Source organism: Panthera onca, chromosome A1 (genome assembly GCF_046562875.1).
Source record: "Panthera onca isolate mPanOnc1 chromosome A1, mPanOnc1 haplotype 2, whole genome shotgun sequence".
In the NCBI taxonomy this organism is placed as follows: Eukaryota; Metazoa; Chordata; class Mammalia; order Carnivora; family Felidae; genus Panthera; species Panthera onca.
In genome coordinates, this window is record NC_138339.1 from 125,172,201 (window position 1) to 125,197,723 (window position 25,523).

A 25,523-nucleotide genomic window follows, 5' to 3' on the forward strand; every position below is an offset into this window, starting at 1 on the left:
TTAAATTGCTTTTGTTCATGTCTTACAGTTTTCAGTACACAGACCTTTCACCTCCTTGGTTTAATTTCTCCCTAAGTATTTCTTTTTGGATGCAGTTGTAAATGGGATAGTGTTTTTATTTCTCTTTCTGATAGTTCATTATTAGTATATAGAATGCAGTAGATTTTTGTGTATTGATTTTCTATTTTGCAACTTTACTAAATTTGTTTATTAGTTATAACAGAGGAAGGAACTCTTCCAAACTCACTTTATGAGGGCACAATTATCCTAATACTAAAACCAGACAAGGATGCCACAAGAATATTACAGGCCAATATCCCTGATTAACATAGATACAAAAATTCTTAACAAAATATTAGCAAACTGAATTAGTCAACAGTAGATTAAAAGGATCATACATTGTGATCAAGTGGGATTTATTCCAGGGTTGCAAGAATCGTTCAGCATCTGCAAATCAGTCACTGTGATATACCACATCAACAAAATGAAGGATTAAAAATTATATGATTATCTCAGTAGAAGCAAAAAAAAATTTGCCAGAATTCATCATCCATTTATAACAAAAACTCTCCACAAATTATATATAGAAGAAATGTACCTCAACATGATAAAGGCCATATATGACAAAACCACAGTCAACATCATACTCAATGGTGAACAGCTGAAATCTTTTACTCTAAGGTCAGGAACAAGACAAGGATGTCCACTTTCACCAGTTATATTCAACATAGTATTGGAACTCCTAGCCAGAGCAATTAGGCAAGGAAAAGAAATAAAAAGGATCTAAATTGGAAAGGAAAAGGTAAAACTTGTCACAATTTGCATGGTATGACATGGTATTATATGTAGAAAACTCTACAAAGATCTCCATCAAGAACCTGTTTGAATTAATAAATACATTCAGTAAAGTTGTAGGGTACGAAGTCAGTCTACAAAAATCTGTTGTGTTTGTGTACATCTCACATTTAATACAGGGATAATAGTCCATTCTCACAGGTTTGTTATGATGATTATATGAGAAAGTTACCTGTAAAGCCTTGAGTACAGAGTCTCGTCCAGAGTAAATGGCCAGGGATGGAAGCACCTGTTAATTTCCAGGGAATGTTACCTTAAGTTAAAGGAGATGAGGGACATGAAGCGCATTGTAAGCTTTAAAGTGTGACACAAGTGCCATGTGTTATGAAATTCTTGAAACCACCCAGCACATGGGTGGGTTCTTTCACCCTCAGGGGAAGAATCCTGAGGGAGGCCAGGTATTACTTGGGATAAGGTGGGCTTTCAAGTTCCTTTTCAGTTTCTACCTGATTTTGCGGGCTTCAAGTTCCTTTTCAGTTTCTACCTGATTTCCGGGGGCAGTCAGAGCACCTCTAGGGGAAATCTACCCCTCAGGTGGTCCAGAATCTAAGGGGAAATTCTGGTGATACAGGTGTGGGTGGGCCTTAATTTAGCTCTGATTTTGCTTAGTCCTTGGTGGCCAGTTGGTAGCAGGGATCATGGGAGATGTGGAAGTGGCTCCAGGGGAGGCCTGGGTCTGTGCTTCTGGCACAAGGTAGTTTGGCAGACTTTCTTCTTGACCTCAGAACCGAAGACTGTAGTTTGATAACATTGGCATAGGCAATGAAAATATCTAATGTTTACTGGTGCTTATTGCAGGCAGGGTTGTATGCTAAGTGCTTTATAGACTTTTATATTGAAATCTCACAGTCCTAGGAAGTAGGTACTATTATTATCTCCTTTTTGCAGATGAGAAAATTGAGACATAAAGTAATTTGCCAAGGGTCATGTTTCTGCTAAGTACGCTTGGATCCTGGTCTTTCTCATTCTGATGGTTTGAGCTCTTCTTTTGTTCTTAGTGGTCTTTACATTTAGCTATGCATTAGAATCTCCTATGAAGTTCATTGAAATTCCTGCTTCTTGGACCCCAATTCTGTAGGTGTGGGGTCGAGTCTGGCACTGTAGTGTTTTTGTTTTTTTCCCAGATTTATTTAGGTATAACTTACATAAAATAAAATGCACCCATTTTAAGTGTTTAGTTTGATGTAATGTAGTAGTTGTATACAATCATCTCAGTATTACCACAGTCAAGATACAGAACATTTCCATAACCCTAAAAAGTTTCATTGTGCCTTTTGACCACCTGATTCGTACAGTTTTAACCAGCTAGGCCAATGGTTCTGACACACAGGTGGCGGACCACTGTACTGTGTTATGGTGTCTGCAGATGTGAGGAACTGAATGCCTAGAGAAGGAAGATAAAAGTGAAAAAAAGAAAAAAGATACTTGGAAAGAATGGTTGATTTTACTGTTTCCAGATAAGCTATGCTGTACTGGCTCCCTGTGGAGAGATGGAGTGTGGAGAAAAGAACTTTCTAGACCAAAAGCAGTTAAATAAAAACAGTTTCTTTTCCTAACATGGTTTCTTCCTGAGCCACATAAAGCTGAAGAATTCTGTACAAATTTGGTGTGGATGGCTGGGCAGATTGCTTTGGATGGAGAGTTGGGGCCACTAGCTACAATTGGCGAGCTGTGGAGAAGCCTTGGGTGTGGGAAGGTGGGCCTAAGATACTGTTGCTGTGCAGTTCAAGGATGGGACCTCTTCCCCACCAGGCAGACACCAATTTGGTTCCATTTGATTTTCCTCTGCTGCAAGAATCCAATAGCATCTCTTCTTAATCTGAAGTTCAGTCAGGAAAATTAGCCTAAAGCAAATAGTTTCAGACTGTGGCCCAAAGAACATTTGGATAATAAAGTAGAAAATGTAAAATGTAGCTCTGAAATTAGAGAAGGTTAGGGTGGGAACTTTGTGCCAGGAATCTGGAGACCTTGATTCTTGACTCAGCTCTGTTCCTGATTTTGTTAGATGACCTTCTCTGAATGTTCTCTGTACCTCTGTGGATACAGTGAATGGTTAATAAAGTGTGCAGGTAGCAATAATATGGTTTCAGCACATACATTGTAGTGACATTGGTTAGCACAGCAAAAGTAGGTTGTGAAGGAAGTGCTGTAAAATTTTTATATTGACTGTGGAATGAAATCTGTATATACTCAGCTGTAAGTATTTCCTTTTCTGACCTTTTTCTTTTCTCTCTGGTTTATTAGATGTGACGTTTCCCCCCTTTCCTGTATGGGAAAATGGTCAATAAGGGTATAAAGGTGTAAAAGAAAGACTTATCTTATTCTTATGCTCCTTTTATGAATCACCCAGTTGTCTTCCTGGTGGATGTCTGCACTCTGGCACGGATTCTGGGATTCAGTTTCCTTGTTTGTGGTGTTCAGCTTCTCCTGGTCCCTGTGATTCACCTCGAGAGGAAATATCTGGAGCCGAGCCACAAGGCTGATTAGAGGAGGAAGGGACAGAGGGAGAAAGATATGAGGGGTGTTATTGTGAAAGGAAAAAGTGGTGATCTAGGGCTGTAGGATGTAGATAAAATAACCCAGACTGCATCTCGTTTGAGAAAGAGTGAGTTGGGGTAGTGGCCTCATCTAAGAGGACACTGAGGTGTCAGTGGGAGATAATCTTTGAGAATAACACCTTACCAGTTTCCATTCAGGGTCTGTAAAAGTTACTTCTAGTTTCTGTTACCTCAATGTGCTTCCCCTTCCCCTGTTCCACTGTTTCAAGGCTTTGTAGCAATGAAGAAATTCAACAGGTCGAAATTTTAACAGTCATAGAATAAACAGTCATCTCTCCTGCTTTCACATACATTATGTTACCTCCCTGAAGACCTCTACAAAATATTAAGAGTCTAGTAAAAATTTCTTCTTAAACAGTCTTACAGATGAACAAACAAAATGGAACATTTAAGGCATTTTTTGAATCGTGTGATTTTAGAGCTGAAAGGGACCCTGGACTGATCCTGTGTTATAGAGGAGGAGGATCTGAGGTTCAAAGTGGGAAGAAGACTTGGCTGAAAGTCGCTCAGCTAGCTAGTGGTAGCATAGATCCTGAAAAGCCTAGGTTTGACCTGGATGGTTTGCCAATAGAGATGCTCATGTATGCTTTAGAATAGAGATGCTCAAGTATGATTTTTCTGAGGCATTAAGGAAGCTTCTGAACCCATTTCTGTGGCTAACCAATCAGTAGTGGCAGTTTGCCTCAATTTCCATTAAGCCTCTTGGCTGTGGCTAGGAGACACAGACTGCCCTTCTGCCTTCCCAAGATGATGTTTTAGAGTTAAGAAAGTCTAAATTGAAGCTCAGCAGCTGGAGATTACAGGGTACAGGCGATCTTTGGCTGGAGATGGGGGTTCAGTGAGACTGACTAGTTGGAGCCACAGTTTCATTTAAATTTCAGTGCTTTGGGCAGATACTTCAGTGTTGTGCAATGAAATTTGTGGTCATTCAGTACCCTGTAGGGAAATCAACATGTGCAGTGTTCATTTTGATGGCTTCACTGCAGTCATCTTTGGCCCCTGGAGGCAAAATAGGGTTGGTTTCCATTTCACCTATGTCTACTGTTCCCTTTATAAAATTTCTCTCCACATTCTCAGAGCTATCAGACTCTTTCCCCCCTAATTTCTCTCCATCTGTCCGACTGTCAGAACTACTGTAGATTTTGTGAGGAGGAATCAGAACGTGAGCTGTGACCTATAAGCTGATTTCCCCAGGTGGATATACTCCACTGCAAGCCACAGAGGGGCCTCCTCATTCCAGCAATCCGGCCGGGCTGACGGACTTGTAGCCTATGGGGGCAGGGGTGGGGTTGGAGGGCGGGGGCCAGTGTTTCTTGGGCTGGTGAGGAACTGCCTGAACCTTTGCAGCGTAGGCACAGGAGATGGGAGCCCCCGGGGTGAGCTAGTCTCCAGAGCTGGGGATGCCTAGGCAGATGTGGAGGCAGCTGGAAAGGTGGCACCGCACTTGGGCCGCTGGAGCTGCGCTGTTCCTAGGAGACGGAGGAGCAGCAGCGAGCCTGCGGGGGAGGGGGAGCAAATGGGTTGCTGCGTTTAGCAGCTGAAAGGGCTGCAGGGAGCTCTGGGTAAGACATTTTCTGCTGCTGCCGCTTCTGCGGTAGAAGCTGCTGGGAGTAAGTCAGAGGAAGGAGGATCGAGAGGGAGGAGGCTTCATTTGCAGCCATGCTGAATCACTGTTGCTGATCAGATCTCCTGTTGGTTGGCTGGGAGAACCGAGAACAGAGCTACGATCTCCGGGTGCATGCACAGTTCAGCGGCTACCACCCCCGCTGGGCCTCGCACAATGGAGGGTGAAAGGTACGTATGTATTAAATGTGTGTGTGTGTGTGTGTGTGTGTGTGTGTGTGTGTGTGTGTACGCGTATGCTTGTGGTGCAGCTACTAGCTTTTGTATCTGCATTGGCTAGGCTGGGTCGGAAGACCTCCCTGCCGATGGATCCGGGCAGACAGCAGAGTCAGAGCAGGGAAGCCCCCTTTTCCAGAGATCTGGCTTCCGCAAAGGCAGGTCTGGGTTTGCTGGGCAGTGGAGCACCCTGAAAGAAGGGACTTCCTGGTGGTGTTCGGGTATAGTTTCAGCATGGGCTGAATCAGGATTGTCTTTCTCAGGCTCTTTCAAGGAGGCGTTTCCCTTTCTTGACTACTTTCCAGGGGTGGTTTTTCTTTGGTGGGGGGTTTCTGATGTCACAGCGGGCTGGCCTGGCATGGGGTGCTTACATTTTCACACTGAAGTGCTCAAATCTTTAGCTAGCATACCACGCTCCTGTCTATTCTAAAAAGGTGTGTGTGTGTGTGTGTGTGTGTATGTGTGCGCGTGTGTGCCTATATGCACACACAAGTTCAAATAAGAAGGAGAGAAACCCTTCAGATGATACTTGGTCTGAACTGATGTTCATTTTCATTGAAAAGTTTTTGAATGATACTGGAAGGTATGTGCTTTAGAGGAACTCTTGCTCTGTCCATCAGGGGTTCCTTATGAAATAGGAATAAACAGAAGGGAATTTAAGTACCTCTGTTGAGCTGGATGTAACTAGTGAGAGTTTATTTTCTGGCAGGCACGTGCATATATGCATTTTAAACTATTATCTGAGGATCTGATTCTTTTATTTCAGAGGTACTCTATGCAGTGCGGGGGTGGGTCATTCTTCTGTGCTAAAACGTCTCCTCCTGTTGTGTCAGCTTTTTGGTTCTGTGGGTCTGCGGCTGGTAGAGAACAAGGCTTGCCATTTTTCCTGAGATGAGGAGACAGCATGGAGCATTAGGCAGGGAGGGGTGAGGTGTGGCAGTGCACCATTGCGGGGGTGGGGGGAGTGCTGCTTTGAGTTGCAGGTTTGATGCAGATGATAACTGGCTGGTTGAATGGTAACAGGTTCATCTAACTCAGCACTGGTTTGTACCTCAATAAACACTTTCTTTTGCACGTATTGTCTCCACTGGTGCATCTCATGGGGCAGAATGATGCCATTAAACATCTCTAGACCCTGTTAAAATTGGCATGATTGTTGGGTGTCTTCCTGTCTGAAGAGGCCCCAGGGACTGCATTTCTCCATGTGACTCCCGCAGGAAGAGTCTGGGACTTTTTAGTCTGAGTGTGCTGCTGATGCAGCTTCTCCCTCAGCGGTTTTTGCAACAGGGGCTTAGTGTTGGACTCTGTGTGGCCTGCTGGGCAACAGAGCATCCGGAGGCCTGTTTCCTAGTCTGGGAGCAGAGGTGGGTAGTGTCCTCACCTTCTGTTGGTGTGATAGTTAGTAGAAGGGCAGGGGCGAGGTGAATCGTGGTTTAGAGGTTCTGGATCAGGCTCATTTGCTTGACTGGTGGTGTGTGGGGGCTGAAGGGTCCTTGTGAGACTAGCAGTAGCTGATCAGGGTACTGCTTCCTGAGCATTTTTGGGCATCTTCTGTTTTCAGAAATGTAATGAGTCTTTGCCCTCTAGGAGATCTCTTGTTCTTCGATGCTCTGGTGCTTCTCTGCTGGGAAGGCTGATGTCCTGGGCTTTATAACACCTGCTTTTTGCACATGTTCTTTTGTCTTTCCCCTACTGGAGGCAGAGAGTAGTCAAGAAATACAAATTGAGCAGCTTCCAAGGTTCACCATGTCACCCAGCTCACTACTGTTTGTTTCTACTTCACGTCCAGCTCACCATGTCAGGCATTCAAGTCCCCTGAAATCTGGCTCAGTCTGCATTTGCTCTGCTTACCCATACCCCCACCAAGCAATCTTTTGGTCTGTTTTGTGACCATACATCCTGTATACTGCTCCATCCAGCCCCACATCCTTAGCTCCTGGTGTTCCTTTTGCCTGGAATGCCTTTTCCCATCTTCTTTTCCTAAAGTTATCCCTCTAACAAGGCTGTTTTAAATTCCTATTTTGTGTTGGAAACCTCAGCTTTTCTAGTCCCGGGTGATGTTCTTCTGAATTCCAGTACCTCAGGTTTGTGTCCATAGTTGGATACAGAATAATAGGCCCACCCACCAGATCTTTTTGTGCTTTTGTTTCATGTGTCTTACAAGCCCCCAGACTCAGAGACATGTCTTCAGGGGGTAAGGATGGTGCCACTCTGAACACTCCTCACTCATCGCTGTGTGGCTGCATGCATAGTAGGTGCTGCCTAATTGTTTGGTGATGAACTGATAACTTTTGTGGGAAGCAGTGATAACTAAGAGGAAACTTGGTGAGAGAAGAGATTGAAACCTTTGGCCAATAGGTTCATCTTTGGCTATCAGCCTTATTATCTCAGCACGGGTCATTGACCCTATGGAATGCTTTTGTAGGCCGAGAACAGGGGAAGTAGCCTGGTTTTACAAGTTCCCTGGGAAAACCAGGGTTGGAGAAGCTGAGTGACTAGCCTAGGATCACATGTCAAACCTCCAGCAACTGGAGGAATCCTGAATGTGTGCTTGTTCCGCACTTAACCTGCTGAAGCTTAATTGGCTGTTTTTAAGCATTAAGATTTTTTCAGCCAAGAGATTTCTACTGAACAATTTTCTTTCTTTGCCATGAGGGTATGAAAATAACTTCTCCCTTAAAAGGCTATTAATTGAAAGCCTGGGATTTAGAGTAACACAGGCCTTGCAGTGAATCTCCTTTATGAACTGTGTGACCTTGAGTGTGTCACATTTAGTCATAGATAATTTTTCTTTTTGGTATAAAGGGAGTAATAACAGTATCTGTACCTCATAGAGTTTTTGTGAGGATCAAATGAGGTAATATATATATAAAGCATCTAGTAAAATGTGTGTGGCACAGACTAGGTACTAGGTAAATAGTCGTTGTTTTATCTTTGGTGTTCATCTATTGCCCTGGTGTACCCCATGACTCGTGCTGGGATACTAACCAAAGCTTGTTTTAAGGACTTTCTATGTTTATCATCTAAAGCAGCCTATGTGGGACTTTTCCCATGAGAAAACTGGGGAGAGCTTATCAGGATCCTTCTCTTGCTTCTACCTGAACCATCCATCTCCTCATAGTGAGATACCACACGGGGCTTGGCATTTCCTCTGCTAGTTTTCACCAACACCTACCTTAATCCTCCTTTTTATAGACTTCCTGTGGCATCTGGATGCCTTTAGTGGTTTGGAACTATGAACCAGATACACTTGTGTTCAGTCAAAATCTCAAGAAGAACATATGAGTTTGCACACACCTTTGCTGTATCCCCCAAGCTCTCCAGCTCCCTAAGGGACCTGCTGATGCTGAGATTCCCATCTCCCTTTGTGAAGAACCACTGTTTCTTGATCAGTCACAGGAAGATGACTCTGCATTCTGTTTTATGAAGGGAAAGGGTCTCTGGCTTTCAACTACTACAGTGATAAATTGTGTGTATGTATGGGTATGTGTGCTTGTAGAGCAGATAGACATTGAAAATGGCAGTTGCTCTTGCTCTTAGGATTTTATTTCAGTTCTGGAAATCAGTCTTGTGGGCTGATCAGCCTTATTATACTCTGGAAACGTATGTGTTGGTGATGGTTGCACAACAACATGAATGTATTTAATGTCACTGACTGTATCCTTAAAAGTGGTTAAAATGGACAATTTCATGTTATGTATATTGCTACAGTTTAAAAAAATTTTTTCCAGGGATGTCTGGCTGGCTCAGTTGATAAAGCATGTAATTCTTGATCTCAGGGTTGTGAGTTCGAGCCCTACGTTGGATGTAGAGATTACTTAAAAATAAAATCTTCAAAAAAATTTTTTTTCCAGGCTCAGTGTCTGATATATCTGCAAGATTTGCAGAGAACAACTTTCGGAAGAGGCATAATACAAAGGGGAAACTAGTTGTCCATTTTTCCTAAAATTGTGGTTTTCTTCATCAGAAGCACTGGTGTGTACCTGCTTGAAAGGGGCACCATGCACCCAGCACTCTGCCATGAATTTGTGGGAGCAGTTCACAGGAGAACGGCTCATCCTTATGAAAGAGAGCCTGCTCCTTCTCAGGGAACTTCAGAACCAGAAGAGATTTTTTTCACCCTTGATCCACGAACAGATCATATTTTTTGAGAAGACATGACTTAGCTGATAATTCTTTAAATGCTGAGACTGGCATTGCCAGGTAAGATACTAGCAAGACCCCCCCCCCCCCCCCCCCCCCAGAGAAGAGGCAAGTATTGAATACCCTTGTCTTTTCTCTCTTCCCACAGCATTCCTTGAGTCCTCTCCCACTACTAGTAGTCATGGATAGAAACTTGTAGAAAATTTTGGGCATCACTGCTGCCTGAAGCAGATGTGCATTTCAACCATGATAATTGAAACCAAATTTTCCATTTTGGAAATATTTGTTGGTGAAGTAAGGTTTTTAACTGTAAAAAACAAAGTCACTGAAGCCACTTGATTTCCCCATACCCAGATTTGGGTTTTCAGGACTTTGCTTGTTAGGTTTTAGAATGTTCAGACACATGTAGACAGGAACATTTTTGGGGTTAGTTTTCTAAAGCAAGTGCTTTATTTGATGAAATTTGCCATTGTAGAAGTGACCTAATTCTCTTCAATTGCTGGATGAACCCTAAAACTAGGTTAGCCTGAAAAGAATATTAATAAACCATAATAAAAAATAACTTGAACATGCTTTATTCTTAGTTTTTTTCCTATTAAATAAGTTCAGTTGTTCTTAAGCTGGAAATTCTGTAACTTTTTAAAATCATTTATAAGGATTTTCAAACTTCCAGCACAACTTTCCTGGACTTTTCTTTTTAACTTAGCAAAGTCTGTTGAAGCTTTTATCAAGACTATACACTTGGAAGAGCTCTGCTCTTCTGTTCAACCCAAATAGAAGCTTGGCTCTCGAAATGCCACATAACAAGGGTTGTGTTTTCTTTTAGCCTCCCTCTCTCCTTGTGTCATTCTGTCTATCTGAACACAAGTGCTTCTCTTGTGTTTTACATTTTTTCACAGCCCACTTAAAAGATTCCCCTGCCCCTCCCCCACTCCAGGTTATGAAGAAAACTGTGAGCTGGGCTCTTAGGACTGTGATTAGCAACATACTTGTTCTTGAGCTTGTTGACCAAGGAGCACATCATAGGAATGGCAGAGCTGCTCCCCAGCTTTGACCAATCACAATGGACTTATGTGAAGTCACTACAGTTAATAATAATATCAACTGTAATATACGCTGAAGTTTCCCCACAGTCAGCGGAGTAAGGTAGTGCAATGTCACAGGTCCTAGAGGGTTCAGTCTTTTTCATTTGGCCTGGTTTGGCTGTACAGTGAAGAGCCTCAAGGAGTGAGACAGAAGGATTGAGCTCCCTTGGCCCAGTAGGCTGTGGACATTGTCCCAAGTCATTGAACATTGCTATTAAGAACATAGGCCAGATCAGATCAGATAGACCTGGGTTTGAGTGTCAATTCTCCATTCAGTAGTTACCTGGGACTTCCAGACGAGTTTTATCTCAGTGCTTCTGGGGATAATAGGGAGGTTCTGAAGATAAAATGAGATCATGGAGGCAAAGTGCTTTAACGTACTATCAGCTTTCGGTAAATGCTGTTATTAACTCTTAGCCAGGAGCTATAGCTTACTGATGAACATCTTCCATGTGTGCATGTGGGCCGTTGCAAGGGCTCAGCCTAATGCCGTGAACTCAGGTGGCACCACTGAAAAGGTATGAAGAATATGGGGCTTTGTGGTAGCCTGTGTGTGGGTGGTGTTTCTTGATGACAGGACTGTACCATCTAGTCCTGAATCCTGCTGCCCAGCCATCTTCAAGTGACAGGTCCTCTGTTAACCCAAAAGTAGAAACTTGAATTTGGTCATTTTGACCTTGAACTTCAGGATTGGGATACACGCTATCTCTGTAGTTTGCTCAGAGTCCTGTAGGTAGAGAAACCCTATTCTGTCACTGTCCCACTGCTGCCCACACTTGGAGAAGCACAGTCATGCTGATGAACTCATGAGAACCCAAAGTACAACAATCAGAAAGGCACTTTATTAATTTTCAGTGAAGAGTGCTCTGGATGTTCCTGAAGACCTGTTACCACATTCTTGATTCCTGAAGGAGGATCATGGGGGAGGCCACAATTACCAAAGGCTGCATGGTGAGCTAGGGACTGAGTTATGGCATTCAAATATTTATAGGTTTCAAGCTTTACCACAAGGATCTGGCCTGAAGCTGAACCAGGTCAGACCATGATGATTAAGTTATCTCTTTCCTAGATAGTGTGCCCTGAGCTGGACAAGGGGCTGTCTCTGTCTGATTCTTGTTTTCCAGTTTCCCTTTCTAAACGACACTTGCTTTGTTGAGGGATTTTAGCATATTCATCGTAGTCTTACTCTGTCTCAGAGTTGTTTTGCCTTCTTGAGGTGACTTTGCTTCTCTTTATTCTCTGTCATCTGTAGCTTGAACATGATGTGCTTGGGCTCTTTGTATGTGGCCCACCATTAGCCCACTCTCCCTGAACTTTATTTGCATCTCTTGAAGGCTTTTAGAGGGGATGGCAGTTCCTAAGCCTCAGCAGCATTTCTTGGTTTCCCTTTCTTCTCCTCCACACTCTCTCATACCCTGGGTGCCCTGGAGCTCCTAACTTGGCAGATCCCCCAAACACTTCTGCATAGTCAGCCTGCTCTGAGGCTTTTCCGTCTCCTACCCTGCCCACGTGCTTTCTCTAGAAGTGTTCTCCTTTCCATTCCTTGCATGAAGTTTCCTCAGCAATGGAAAGAGCCTAAGAACTGACACACTAAGTAACATCCCCTCTTGCTTCCTTCCCTCTTCTCTAGTTGATGATGCCTTTCTCTCTCCCTGCATCCTCTTTATTCTGTATGACCAACACAGAGGACTAGACTGGCTAAGAAAGAACCCTCCCTTCTTAGGGAGTACAAGGAGGGGGAGTTGAGACATACAAAGCCATAATTATTTTAATGAGGAGAAGTGAGGAAAGATGGAATAGTTGCTAGTTACACCTTATTTACTTACCTATCTAATCATTTACTCACTGATTATTTATTGAGCACCTGCCATGTACCAGAAGTCCAGAATGCAGAGGGAAATTAGATAGCATCCTGGTTCTCAGGGAGCTTAAAGTCTAAGGTTGGCAGCAATGTGCTGGAGCCAGCACTTACCCATTTGAAAGAGCTGCTTGTTAAATTGTCAGGAATATTGTGAGTCATTCTATTAAATATGCTCTTTGCTAAAAATAAATTATATAACTTAATAATAAATTATAGACAAGAATAATGAATACCCCCAAATCAATGATTTTACTGTGGTCTATGCCTTTTAGATTATGACTCTTGTGTCTTTATAATGGAAATACTGTGTAGGGGTATAATGGTGTGCTGCTGCACATCTTTTTCCAATTCCACATGCTCAGTGACAACATGTTGGTAGCTTGAAATCTGACATGGTGGGAGTATTTACACCATGGAAATTGGCAAATGTTACAAATCAGGGCTCTCTCCCTCGCAACCAACTGTTAAACATTTAACAGCACTCCCCCCCACTGTGGGGGAGACAGAAAAGTAAGAGGTAATTACAATTTATATGGAAGGAAGCACAGAGTACTGTGGGAACACAGAAGAAGGGAAGTTAATCTCGTGGGTAGTGGAAGATGCTAGGGAAGACTTCCAGCATGAAGGCTTGAAGGGCTGGTAGAAATGAGTGGGGTGGGGCAAAAGAGCCTGGTGTATTTAGGTGCAAGTATTTCAGTACTGTAGTAGCAAGAAGTCTTCAGGGCAATGATGGGGTTATAAAGGGCCAGGAGAGGTCTCTGAGATTTATTCTGGACGCAGTGAGGAACCAGTGAGAGGTTTCACATAGAACATCCTTTGCTCTTACTAATATTCTCTAAATGTCACTCTGGAGTCAGGGAGGAGGATATGGTTGTATACAAGGCAGGAAGGGGATTATGACTGTGAGAAGGGAATGGAGTGGAGAGAGATTAAAGGAGCACTTGGGGTTGTATGGGAGGGGGGTGAAAATGGGAAGAGCATATCAAGGATGACATCCCACTTTCTGCTTTGGATAGGTGAGTGGGCGGTTGGTTTTGCCTCTGAGATAGAGGATACAGAAAGAACAGTAGGCTTGAGGAAGAGTAGGGAGGGTGGAGGGTATCAGTATTGCATAGGCTGAGTATGAGTTACTGTGCAAAATGTGAGGGAGTCAAAATAGACTTTGGGTATGTAGAATTTAGAGGACAAGGGAGGGCAGGAGAAATGGCTGTGGGAGGTGGTGTGCTGAGAGGGCTTGTTATTTAAAACTTCTCTATTTTTATTTAGAACTTCTGTAACATTTTGTGTGTATTGATTTATATTTTAACTCTGAAAACCTATCCCACATTCACTTTTTTTTTTTTTAATTTTTTTTTTTTAACATTTATTTATTTTTGAGACAGAGAGAGACAGAGCATGAACAGGGGAGGGGCAGAGAGAGAGGGAGACACAGAATCTGAAACAGGCTCCAGGCTCTGAGCTGTCAGCACAGAGCCCGATGCGGGGCTCGAACTCACAGACCGTGAGATCATGACCTGAGCCGAAGTCGGGCGCTTAACCGACCAAGCCACCCAGGCGCCCCCCACATTCACTTTTTTAAGTTATTAGGCTGGGGGAAAAAAAGGGGTGGGGAGAGAGCTCTTGCGTGGCTCAGTCGGTTAAGCATCTGACTCTTGGTTTTAGCTCAGATCATGATCTTATGGTTCTTGAGTTCAAGCCCCACATCAGGCTCTGCACTGACAGTGTGGAGCCTGCTTGGGATTCTAATAAATAAATAAAAAAACTTAAAAAAATAAATGGTTAGGCTTTGAGTCATTGGTTGAGGCAGACTCTTCCACTCTGCTCTACTGTTTATCAGTTTGTAGGGACAAGTGAAGGGTTTTCAGGTCAGAGTTCATTGACGACAAACATGGGATGGGGGCCTGCTGTGGGTGTGGCCCTATGCTGGGCAGGCTAAGCCATGTAAAGACCCATGTTCCTTGTCCACCAGATATGTTGCATCTAGTAGGAGAGGAGTGGGTTGTTAGATAGGTACCATGAAAACATAATCAAATCTATATGCCAGTTCAGTTATAGGACAGAAATACTTGAGGAATTTAGGAAGACAGAGATCACTTAGGACTGAAGTATACAGAGGACTTCATAGAAGAGGCAACCTTAATTGGTCCTGAAAGAACAGGTATTTAGATTATGATAGAAGAAAAGGAAGGCAGAATCTGTCTATAGTGAATAATTTCATCTGCTCAGTAGAAAACAGGTTCTCAGTAAATATTTGAGGAAGAGATAGGGCTGGGATTTAGATTCAGTCCAGGTCAAGGAGGACCTTGAATACTAAGCAAGGTACCATGACTTTATCCTATAGTCTGGTAATGTTTCAGGTTTTTAGCTCTATAGTTCTTTGAAAGAAAATTCTACATGGACACACAATACACAGAATAAATGGAAGCAGGTGGCTCTGACTGAGCCTCTAGCCTACAGTCCTCATGACCCCTGAAGAAATCTGTGGGCAGTGAGAATCTGAAAGATGTGATCAGAATGACCTTTTAGGGATTAATGCTGCAATAGTGTGCAGGAAGTACTTGGAGGGAGGGCATCCAGAATGGGGGATAGCCACTGTAGTAGGAGACATGGGAGAGGCCACTGTCACAGGCTAGCCCAAGGGAAAAGAGAATGGGAGAACCCAGGAAGGAAGGGACAGCTATGTTCATCCTTCTTAGGGTTATGAGTCTTGACTGTCTCATATGTATGACTTTTTTTTTTCAAGTTTGTTTCTTTTGAGAGTGAGGGAGAGGTGGGGAGAGGGGTAGAGAAAGGGAGAGACAGAATCTTAAGCAGGCTCCATGCTGTTGGGAAGGAGCCGGAAGTGGGGTTCGAATTCACAAACCATGAGATCATGACCTGAACTAAGATCAAGAGTCAGAGATTTAACCAACTGAACCACTCAGGCACCCCTCATATGTATGACTTCTTAAATGGCATCAGTGAGAATGTGAATTAAGTCTGAGCCATCTTGCAATACTCTCTTTCTCTGGGCTATTTATTGAAGGGGTTGTTGGCCTTTCAACAGCAGCAACATGGAATTACTCACTTCCCTGTGTTCACCATGGCAGCAGTGGTGGTTCATGGAGGTATGTTTACTACTAACAGGACAGTGTGTAAGATTTATTTAATTTTAAGCCAGATTTGTAGTGACTTGTCTTATTTGACAAAGTTGACTTGTCTTATTCTGCTGCAGCTTAAGTGGAAAATGGCTTTGATGACTATTTCTGTCTAATTCTATAGGAAACAGCAAGGATTCTGCCTGGCCAGTACTTTCTCACCATGTCTACTGTTGTTGATATATTTAAATCTTAGATATGGCTCAACTTGAATGTTATTGAAACTCTGAGCATCTCAGCACAAATGAATGCTCCTTTGTTAAGTAGCCAGAGGTTGAGGTCTGGTGGAAGGGGCATATATAAATTAATATCAACTATGGAGGGAATTTGGTAGGCTTTATGCCTCTTGCCATATTGTGAAACCTGGAAGTCTCACTTACCTCATTTGGACTGGCTGGAAGTTCTTGAAACCTGGTATGGTTTTAATAGAGACTGAAACTTTTTTAAAATATAATTTATTGTCAGATTGGTTTCCATACAGCACCCAGTGCTCATCCCAACAAGTGCACTCCTCAATGCCCATCACCCACTTCCCCCTCTCCCCCACCCCCCTTCAACCCTCAGTTTGTTCTCAGTATTTAAGAGTCAATAGAGGCTTATACAGAGAAAGACAGATACCATATGTTTTCACTCTTATGTGGATCCTGGGAAACTTAACAGAAACCCATGGGGGAGGGGAAGGAAAAAAAAAAGACGTTAGAGTGGGAGAGAGCCAAAGCATAAGAGACTCTTAAAAACTGAGAACAAACTGAGGGTTGATGGGGGGTGGGAGGGTGGGGAGGGTGGGTGATGGGTATTGAGGAGGGCACCTTTTGGAATGAGCACTGGGTGTTGTATGGAAACCAATTTGACAATAAACTTCATATATTGAAAAAAAAAGAGTCAATAGAGGCTGAAACTTAAGGGATGGTCAAGTTTGGAGCCATTCTTTGCTCTTGGAGAAATCAAACAGTTTGTGCTTAGAGTAAGGGCATTTGCTAATAAAAACTTCAGGAGAAAACATTTTGTGATTGAATCTGCCTAGAGAAACGTGCGTGTGTGTGTGTGTGTGTGTGTGTGTGTGTCTAATTTTGGCTGGGTCTGGGTAGAGTGAAAAGTATGATTTTATAGACACTGAACATGGACATGAGAGTGGGAATATACCTCTGTGTGGTCTGTGTTTCACAGGTGGGGAGGGGGATCCACCAGCCGTGTCTAGCATAAAGAACTGAGCACATTGGGGCCTTTAGAGAGTGGGAGTGGGCTGTGTATAGGGACTAACTAATTAAGACTTGGTATGTATGGAGGGAGAAAGATTTGGGGGAGGGAATGGGGATATTTAGTATCTCTGCCTGAGCCATGTGACCCTAGGTTGAGATGTGTGTTTGCACGCTTGTATATATGTATATTCTATCCTGCTGGAGGGTGTAGACTCTGGTGAAAATAGCTTGGGTTGATTCAAGTCAGGGACACCTGAACTCAGCTTCCATCTTTATAACTTATTATCTCTGTGATCTTGTACAAGATTCTTAACTTCGCTGAGCACTCACCTTCTCTCTTTCCTCACTTTCCTGTTCCTTGGAAGGTCACTGAGTTGCCATGAAGCTTGTACCTTCCAGAAAGCAGAGATCTAGACTCTACTTCAGAGTTCCCATGTCATCACAGAGCTGCAGAGCAGGGGAAGAAAGAGACCTTAGGATCTGTCTGATGTCAAGCCTTGCCCCTGTATCAAGGGTGGGAAGGGCTCCAGATATAGTGGGAAGACCAGATGTCCTTTCCCTAACCAGCCCGGTGGGCATCACCAAGTCACTTCTTTCAGGGAGGCTTTGGTATGAATTGCATTTTGTTGAGCTTTAATCCTTTGAATAGGTAATCTATGTTTGAGACCTTTTGGTAAACACAACATTGTATTAACAGGACTGATTCATTGGACCATTTTGACACACTGGAAAGTGCAAAAGCAACACAACAAGGAAGAGCAAGCCTTCCTGCCCATTAGTCACACTGGAGATTATTGTCACTGCTTCCAAAATGGCTGTGTTTATTCTACATCTCCATATATGTGAAATGGAACTGAATCTGTCTGTCCACTGGGCTTTTAGGAGCTCTAATCTTATTAGTTCCCTGTCAGAACCCTTCAGTGGTCCTCTGGTCAATATCATATTATATATTTTTTCCCTTGGCTTTTAAGGCTCTTTATAGTTTGAAGATAGCATTTATGGTGAATATTTATGCAGTCTTTTTTACAGTTTCTAGATTTATCCCAGAAATGCAGATATGGTTTAATTTTAGAAAATATATTAGTATCATTTACCACATTAAAAGGTTAAAGGGAAAAATCCATGTGATCACTTCATTAGATTCACAAAAATATTTGATAAATTCAGTATAGTTTTATGATTAAAAAGCAATAAAATGCAAGGGAATTTTCTCAATTTGATTAAGGTTATCTATAAAAATTTTACAACAAACATACACAATAGAGAAACATTAAAAACATCATCTTTAAAATCAGAAAGACAACGAGAATATTTGTTAGCACATTTTCTATTCAACATTGTGTGGCTATCCTAGCCAGTGCAAAATTTCTTTCAAAAAAAAAATTAGACACCTAAGAATTGGAAAGGAGGGGGAGAAAAAACCCTCTGGCATTATATGCAGGTTAATTTGACTGTTTACATAGAACACTTTATCGACTCTTCAAATATAGAAATAATAGGAACATTTGGTAAGGTGGCTGTTTAGTAATTGGCAAAAATCAATTGCATTTTATAAACCATAGCAATCAGAAAATAAAATTCATAAAAGACACCATTGCTATTGTAAAACAGCAACAAAAGCCCTAGAGTACTTAATAAATTTAATCAAATGTATAAAGTCTTTATTAAGAAAAATATAAAAGTTTGACATTAAAGACGATTAAATAAGTGGAGAGAGATATTCCATGTTCATGGATCAGAAAACATAATATCAAAAAGATATCAGTTCTATACTAATTGATCTATAAATCATTACAGTTGCTATCAAAATCTCATAATATGTCATGGAACTTAATAAGCTGATACTAAAATTTGTGTGAAAGAATAAAGAAAGAATAGTCAAGACACATTTGAAGCATAATAGTTGGATTGAAGACTTGCCCTGTCAGATATCAAGCTTTATAATGAAGTTACAAAAATAATGTGGTACTGGCATAGGGACAGGTAAACCAACCAATGGAATAGCTTAGAGAGTCCAGGAATAGATCCCTATATTTGGAACTTTGACATGACTTAAGGTGGCATGACAGGTAAGTGGGAAAAATAAGTATTCAGTAAATGGAACATATGGAAAAAATTAAATCCCTATTTCACACCAGGACATAAAAATCAACATCAGATTAAATAAGGGCCATTAATCAAAAGCAAAAATGTAGGGCACCTGGGCGGGTTAAGGGTCAGACTCTTGATTTCTGCTCACGTCATGATCTCACTGTTCATGAGATCGAGCCCCATGTTGGGCTCCGTGCTGACAGTGAAGAGCCTGCTTGGGATCCTCTGTCTCCCTCTCTCTCTCTGCCCCTCCCCTGCTCACACACTCTGTCTGTCAAATAAATAAACTTAGAAAACAAAAGCAAAAATGTTAAACTTCTAGTAGAAAATAGAAAATAAGATCTTCTGGCTTGGAGTAGGAAAAACATTGACTTTAAAAGAAATAACACTTGTGGGATTTCTCACATGAAGTTTTTCAACTTTCCGGGATGCTCTTTCATGTTGATCTTATCTTCAGTTTTGAGATTTTCTTTTCCTCCTTAAACACATAATTCTATAGGACGCCTGGGTGGCTCGGTTGAGCGTCTGACTTCAGCTCAGGTCATGATCTCGCGGTCCGTGAGTTCCAGCTCCGCGTCGGACTCTCTGCTGACAGCTCAGAGCCTGGAGCCTGTTTCATATTCTGTGTCTCCCTCTCTCTCTGACCCTCCCCCATTCATGCTCTGTCTCTCTCTGTCTCAAAAATAAATAAACGTTAAAAAAACAACAACATATAATTCTAATCATCTGCCTTTGTGTATCTCTTGATATTTATATTCCTGTGCCTGATCAATTAACTTCTTTGCCCCCAGAATCCAAATAGTCCCAAAGTTCAGATGACTGTGGCTTATATTTGCATGCTGAACTGAAGGTGGGGAAGGAAGGCCAAAAGAGGAGTCTGTGATGGTCAGACAAACTGTAGGTCTTGCATGGTGGTTGTGATTTGATTGTTCCAGTAGTTACAAATCTCACTGTAAGATCTGTAGAGACTGTCAGGTCTCTGGAACATTCTCTTAACCACAGAAGTCCCTTTCTCAAGCCAGTTTGCAAGTCTAGGTGGTGGCGTGGAAGGAGGCACGCCAGGCAAAGGCAAAGCAAACTGTCTTTAAACTAGAGTTGGAGAGTTGGAGTGAACTGTGAGACTCCAAATCTACACAAATGGAGAAGGTCCTGTTTTCTTATCAGAACAGAGGTAACTCCAAGGTCCTGGACTTGACCTTGGAGCTGAAAAGTTTCATTAGGTTGGGAAAAGAAGTCCATTTTTGTGTATTCTTTAAAAAAAATTTTTTTTAGTGTTTATTTTGAGAGAGAGAGAGAGATATTGTAAGTGGGGGAGGGGCAGAGAGAGATGGAGACGCAGAATCTGTAGCAGGCTCTAGGCTGTGAACTGTCAGCACAGAGCCCCAAGCAGAGCTTGAACCCAGGAGCTGGGAGATCGTGACCTGGGCCGAAGTCAGATGTTTAACTGACTGACCATTGACCATTCTTTCGATAATTTTTTTTCCTCCCCACATAAAGCTGAGACATATTGCTTAGGAGTTGTTGGGCACCTACTTGGCATCCATAGGGATATGAGTGTTTGTCTTCTGTATAGAGGACTTCGAGGTTGTGAATGACTTGGAAGTCACCACTTGCGTACTTAGCCCACATGGATAGCTCTTCTTTTCATAATAATGACAGTCCCTTGTCTTACCCTGGGATTGTTTTCCCAAAAGCTTTCATTCCTGTTATATTGTTTTCCATACCGCAGGCAATGTGATCTTTGTTAAGGACAGATGTGTTCACCTGTTCCTGTCTACTTCTCTCTCCCTTTAATGGCTTCTCATTGTCTCAGAGTAAAATCCAAGCTCCATGGCTTTGCTAATATGACACTTACAGGACTGCTCGGTCTTCTAGGCTTTGCTCTTGAGACTCTCTTCTAGTTTTACTGAACTCACTTGACTCTTGTACTCCAGGTCTTTGTGTATGTACTCTTTCCTCTGCTGGGATATTCTCCATTTTCCTTTTTACTTTGCTTGCTTTTGCTCTTTCTTGGGATTTCTGCTCTCCCTCAGCTTCTGGAAAGTTTCCCCTCATACTGCCAGCCCCGGAGTAGTTGCCCATCCTCTGCACTTATGTCCAGTCGTGATACATAGGATATGATGTTTAGGTTTTTACTTCGTTTTCTCCTACACCGAACTGTAAGCTTTGTGAGAGCAGTGTCTGTGCCTTGTTTGTTGTGTTTCCCTTAATTTTTTTTTAACATTTGAGAGAGAGAGAGAGAGAGAGAGAGAGAGGGGCAGAGCGCAAGTGGGGAAGAGGCAGAGAGAGAGGGAGACACAGAAACGGAAGCAGGCTCCAGACTCTGAGCTGTCAGTACAGAGTCTGATGTGGGGCTCGAATTCACAAACCGTGAGATCATGACCTGAGCCGAAGTCGGACGTTTAACCGTCTGAGCCACCCAGGTGCCCCTCCCTTAAATTTAAATACAGTGCCTGGTACATGGTAGCCTCCATTAAATTTTTGTTGAGTGAACAAATTTCCCTATGAAGTGAGTGGTCACTTTGTCTCCCTCCTTCTCCTCCACCTCTTTTGGGCATGGGGGATGGAGGATAAGGATATCCCACAGAGTCGCACACGTGATGGTAGTAGCTGAGCTAGGACCCAGCTTCCACCAGAGGAATGTAGTTTGCACTGGAAGATCCTGCAGAAATGGCTGACCCAACGCATTTTCTTTTCCTGCTGGGTCTGTGACAAAGAGAACAAGCTGACAAAGATGCTTCTGGTGGGTGGGCAAATGCACGGAGTTGTAGCAGCTGGGTGACTGGGTTTACCAACATGTGATCCTCTCTTTCCCCTCCCACTCTCTTCCTGTTCACAGCATCAAGCCGAACTCTCAGCCCCCGGTTCAGGCTGGGGATGATGAGAAGAACCAGAGGATCATCACTGTCAACTCTGCCCACATGGGGAAGGCGTTCAAGGTGATGAATGAACTGCGGAGGTACTTTTCCTATTTTGCCTGTGCCCTTTTGGGAAGAGCTTGTTGAGTGAGTGTCATCAGAGACTGAGAACAGAAGTCGGAACACCACCACCTAGTGAATTCTGACTCTTCCCCACCTACTCTCAGTCACTTGGCTTCCCCTTTAAACTCCAGTCGAGACAGATTGGCTTTCAGAAAGTACTCTATCTCCTTTGCATTTATTTAACACTTTTCATTGTACTCCTTAATCACAGAGGAATAATTTTTTATGGCTATAGCAGTTCTGTTCATAAACTTGGTTTCCAACCAAACCAGCTGCCTAATGACTAATAATAGACTGATTGCAATACCTACACATAGTTGCAGATTAAAGATTGTGGGTGCTACACATTTTCTGTTGGCCTCCCTCCCTCATTCCTTGGTCTGAACTTAGCTTGTTAAGACAGCTATGTAAGTGGAAAAATATCTAGCTTCTTCAATGTAGTTTAACTGTGTAAAGGAAGGAATGAAATGCAAATGTGCTCATCCTTTGTAGGCTGGCTAATAGTGAGTGTGTGCAGGCTATTTATAAAGCTGATATGTGCATTTGGTGAGTTTGCTGCAAAACAGATTTGGGACGCTGAACATGTTTTTCTCTATAAAGGCTTTACACCCAGTCTCCTCCCTACTAGAGAACTCAGAAGGTTCCTTTGCCCACAGCATTATTTACAGCATAGTTAGCCCTATTGTGAGCTATAATCGCTAGTCTCCTCTTTTCTCTGTTGTTTGTGAGCTCCCTGAGGGCAGGGACAACTTCTGAATCGTTTTGATCTCTAGCACCTGGTACTTCATGGGCTCTTCAAGGCATTTACCAAAGATGCCCAGAGGCACTGACTAGGCTCTGCGATGGGTAGCTTAAAAAATGTAAATAGTTAAATGAAAATGACCTTCCCATAATACAAAATAGGTGTTATGAATGAGGAATGCATCAGGCGCCTGTCAGTTGATAGAAGTGCAATAATTATTTGTTTCTGAAAGGGTACTATGAAAGCAAATATGTCATACGCCACCTTTGGAGAACACTTGTTTTTGGAGAACACTTTATAAAGGGATGATGCTTGAGCTAAATTTTGAAAGACAAGTAAGAGTTAAAGAAATGAAAAGTGGCGGGATTAGGGGGAAGTCTTCCAGGTAGAGACAATGGCATAAGTAAAAAGCACATATAGCTAACGATGTGTTTGTTGAGTAGGGGCTTGAACTACTTTTATTAATTTATTTTTTAAAAAGTTTATTTATTTATTTTGTGAGAGAGAGAGAGAGCACAAGAGCATGGGAGGGGCAGAGAGGGAGGGAGAGAGAGAATCCCAAGCAGGCACTGTGCTGTCAGTGCACAGCCCGACATGACGCCCGTTCCCATGAACAGTGAGATCATGACCTGAACCAAAATCAAGAGTCAGACACCTAACTGACTGAGCCACCCAGACACTCCAGGGGTTGAACTACCTTTTTCTTTCTTTCTTTTTTTTAAAATATACTTTATTGTCAAATTGGCTTCCATACAACACCCAGTGCTCATCCCAACAAGTGCCTTCCTCAGTGCCCATCACCCACTTTCCCCTCTTCCCCACCCCCCCCTTAACCCTAGGTTTGTTTTCTGTATTTAAGAGTGTCTTATGGTTTGCCTCTCTCCCTCCCTGTTTGTAACTTTTTTTTTCCCTCCCCCTTCTCCATAGTCTTCTGTTAAGTTTCTCAAGATCCACATAGGAGTGAAAACATATGGTATCTTTCTTTCTGTGACTTATTGCACTTAGCATAATACCCTCCAGTTCCATCCACGTTGCTGCTAATGGCCAGATTTCATTCTTTCTCATTGCCAAGTAGTATTCCATTGTATATATAAACCATATCTTTATCCTCATCAGTTGATGGACATTTAGGCTCTTTCCATAATTTTGCTATTGTTGAAAGTGCTGCTATAAACATTGGGGTACATGTGCCCCTATGCATCAGCACTCCTGTATCCCATGAGTAAATTCCTAGCAGTGCTATTGCTGGGTCATAGGGTAGTTCTATTTTTAATTTTTTGAGGAACCAGAGCAGCTGCATCAGTTTGCATTCCCACCAACAGTGCAAGAGGGTTCCCATTTCTCCACATCCTTGCCAGCATCTATAGTCTCTTGATTTATTCATTTTAGCCACTCTGACTGGCATGAGGTAGTATCTCAGTGTGGCTTTGATTTGTATTTCTCCAGGGGTTGAACTACTTTAAAAAAAAATTCTGTCTGGTTCTGTGTTTGTTTCCTCATTTCCTTTTTCTGTAGGGCCCAGTCTTTGGCGTAAAAACCAAGTTAAATTAAATTTGTCTTATGCACTATTGCTCAATATTTATTATGCCTCCTGCCAGATTTCCTGGAAGCTCTACCCATAGTTGTTTTAGGCAGTGGTCAGTGTTCATGCCTATGGGTCCAGTTTTCTTGTTCCTGAGGAATTTGTGTTGTTTTCCATAGATACTAGGTAGATAGTAGTGACATTCCTCATTTAGTTCTCTTCAGTATGGCTTGTGTCTTCTGTCTGATTTAAGACTCCAGGCCTCCAAGTAAACAACCTAACTTTACATTTCAAGGAATTAGAAAAAGAAAAACAAACTAAGTGAAGTTATCAGAAGGAACAAAATAAATATTAAAGATTAGAGCAGAGATAAATGAAATGAGACTAAAAAGACAACAGAAGAAAATCATTGAAAGTGATAATTGGCTTTTTGGAAAGGTAAACATAACTTTAGCTAGACTAACCAAGGAAAAAAAAGAGAGAAGACTCAAAATTATAAGTGAAAGAGGAGGCATTACAACTTGATACCATGGAAATACAAAAGATTTTAAGAGGCTACTATGAACAATTGTATGCCAACAAATTGGATAATCTAGAAGAAATGGACAAAATCCTTGAAAAGTACAACTTACCAAAACTGAATCATTAAGAAATAGAAAATCTGAACAGACCAGTAATGATTAAGGAGATTGAATCAGTAATCAGAAATCTCCCAATAAAAAAAGGCCTATGACCAGATGGCTTCACTGGTGAATTCTACCAAATATTCAAAGAAGAATTAATGCCAGTCCTTCTCAATTCTTCCAAAACATTGATGAGAAGGGATCACTCACAAACTCATTTTAACAAGGCCAGCAATTACCTTGATATCAAAGCCAGATAAGGGCACTATAAGATAAGAAAACTGCAGGCCAGTATTCCTCGTGAATATTGATGTAAAAATTCTCAACAAAATACTAGCAAACTGAATTCAACGGTACATTAAAAAGATCATACACATTAATAGACTGAAGGATAAAAATCATATGATCCTCTTAATAGATGCAGAAAGTGTTTGACAAAATCCAACATCCTTTTATGATAAAAACTCCCAACAAATTGGATATAGAAGGAACATACCTCATCATAATAAAGGCCGTATATGACACATCTACAGCTGCTATCACATTCCATGATAAAAGGTTGAAAGCTTTTCTTCTGAGGTCAGAAACAAGACAAGGGTACTTACTCTCACCATTCCTATTGAACAAAAACTGGAAGTCCTAGACAGAGCAGTTAGTCAAAGTGGTGGGCATCCATATAAGAAAGGAAGAAGTAAAATAGTCTCTGCAGATAACAAGATCCTTTTTATAGAAAAACCTAAAGATGCCCCCAAAAAACTTTAGAACTGATAAACAAATTTGGTAAAGTCACAGGATACAAAATCAACTTATTAAAATCAGTTGCATTTCTATATGCTAACAGTGAACTATCTGAAAAAGAAAGAAAACAGTTCCATTTCCAATAGTGT

The 25,523-nt window shown here is 42.1% G+C and overlaps 1 protein-coding gene across 5 annotated transcripts in view; it reads left to right on the forward strand.

Annotated features, from left to right (window-relative positions):
- Positions 1 to 25,523, forward strand: part of KLHL3 (kelch like family member 3) — a 279,419-nt gene that overhangs the window by 156,859 nt on the left and 97,037 nt on the right. The window contains exons 1-2 of one of the 5 annotated variants that reach the window (XM_078450777.2): positions 4,756 to 5,207; positions 21,608 to 21,727. In XM_078450777.2, coding sequence (XP_078306903.1) covers positions 5,152 to 5,207; positions 21,608 to 21,727 — 176 coding nt within the window. In that variant the 5' untranslated portion in view covers positions 4,756 to 5,151. Of the gene's footprint in view, positions 1 to 4,755; positions 5,208 to 21,607; positions 21,728 to 25,523 lie in introns of those variants that run through there. The other 4 variants (XM_060636071.3, XM_060636063.3, XM_060636062.3 and 1 more) reach the window with 4 other exon arrangements.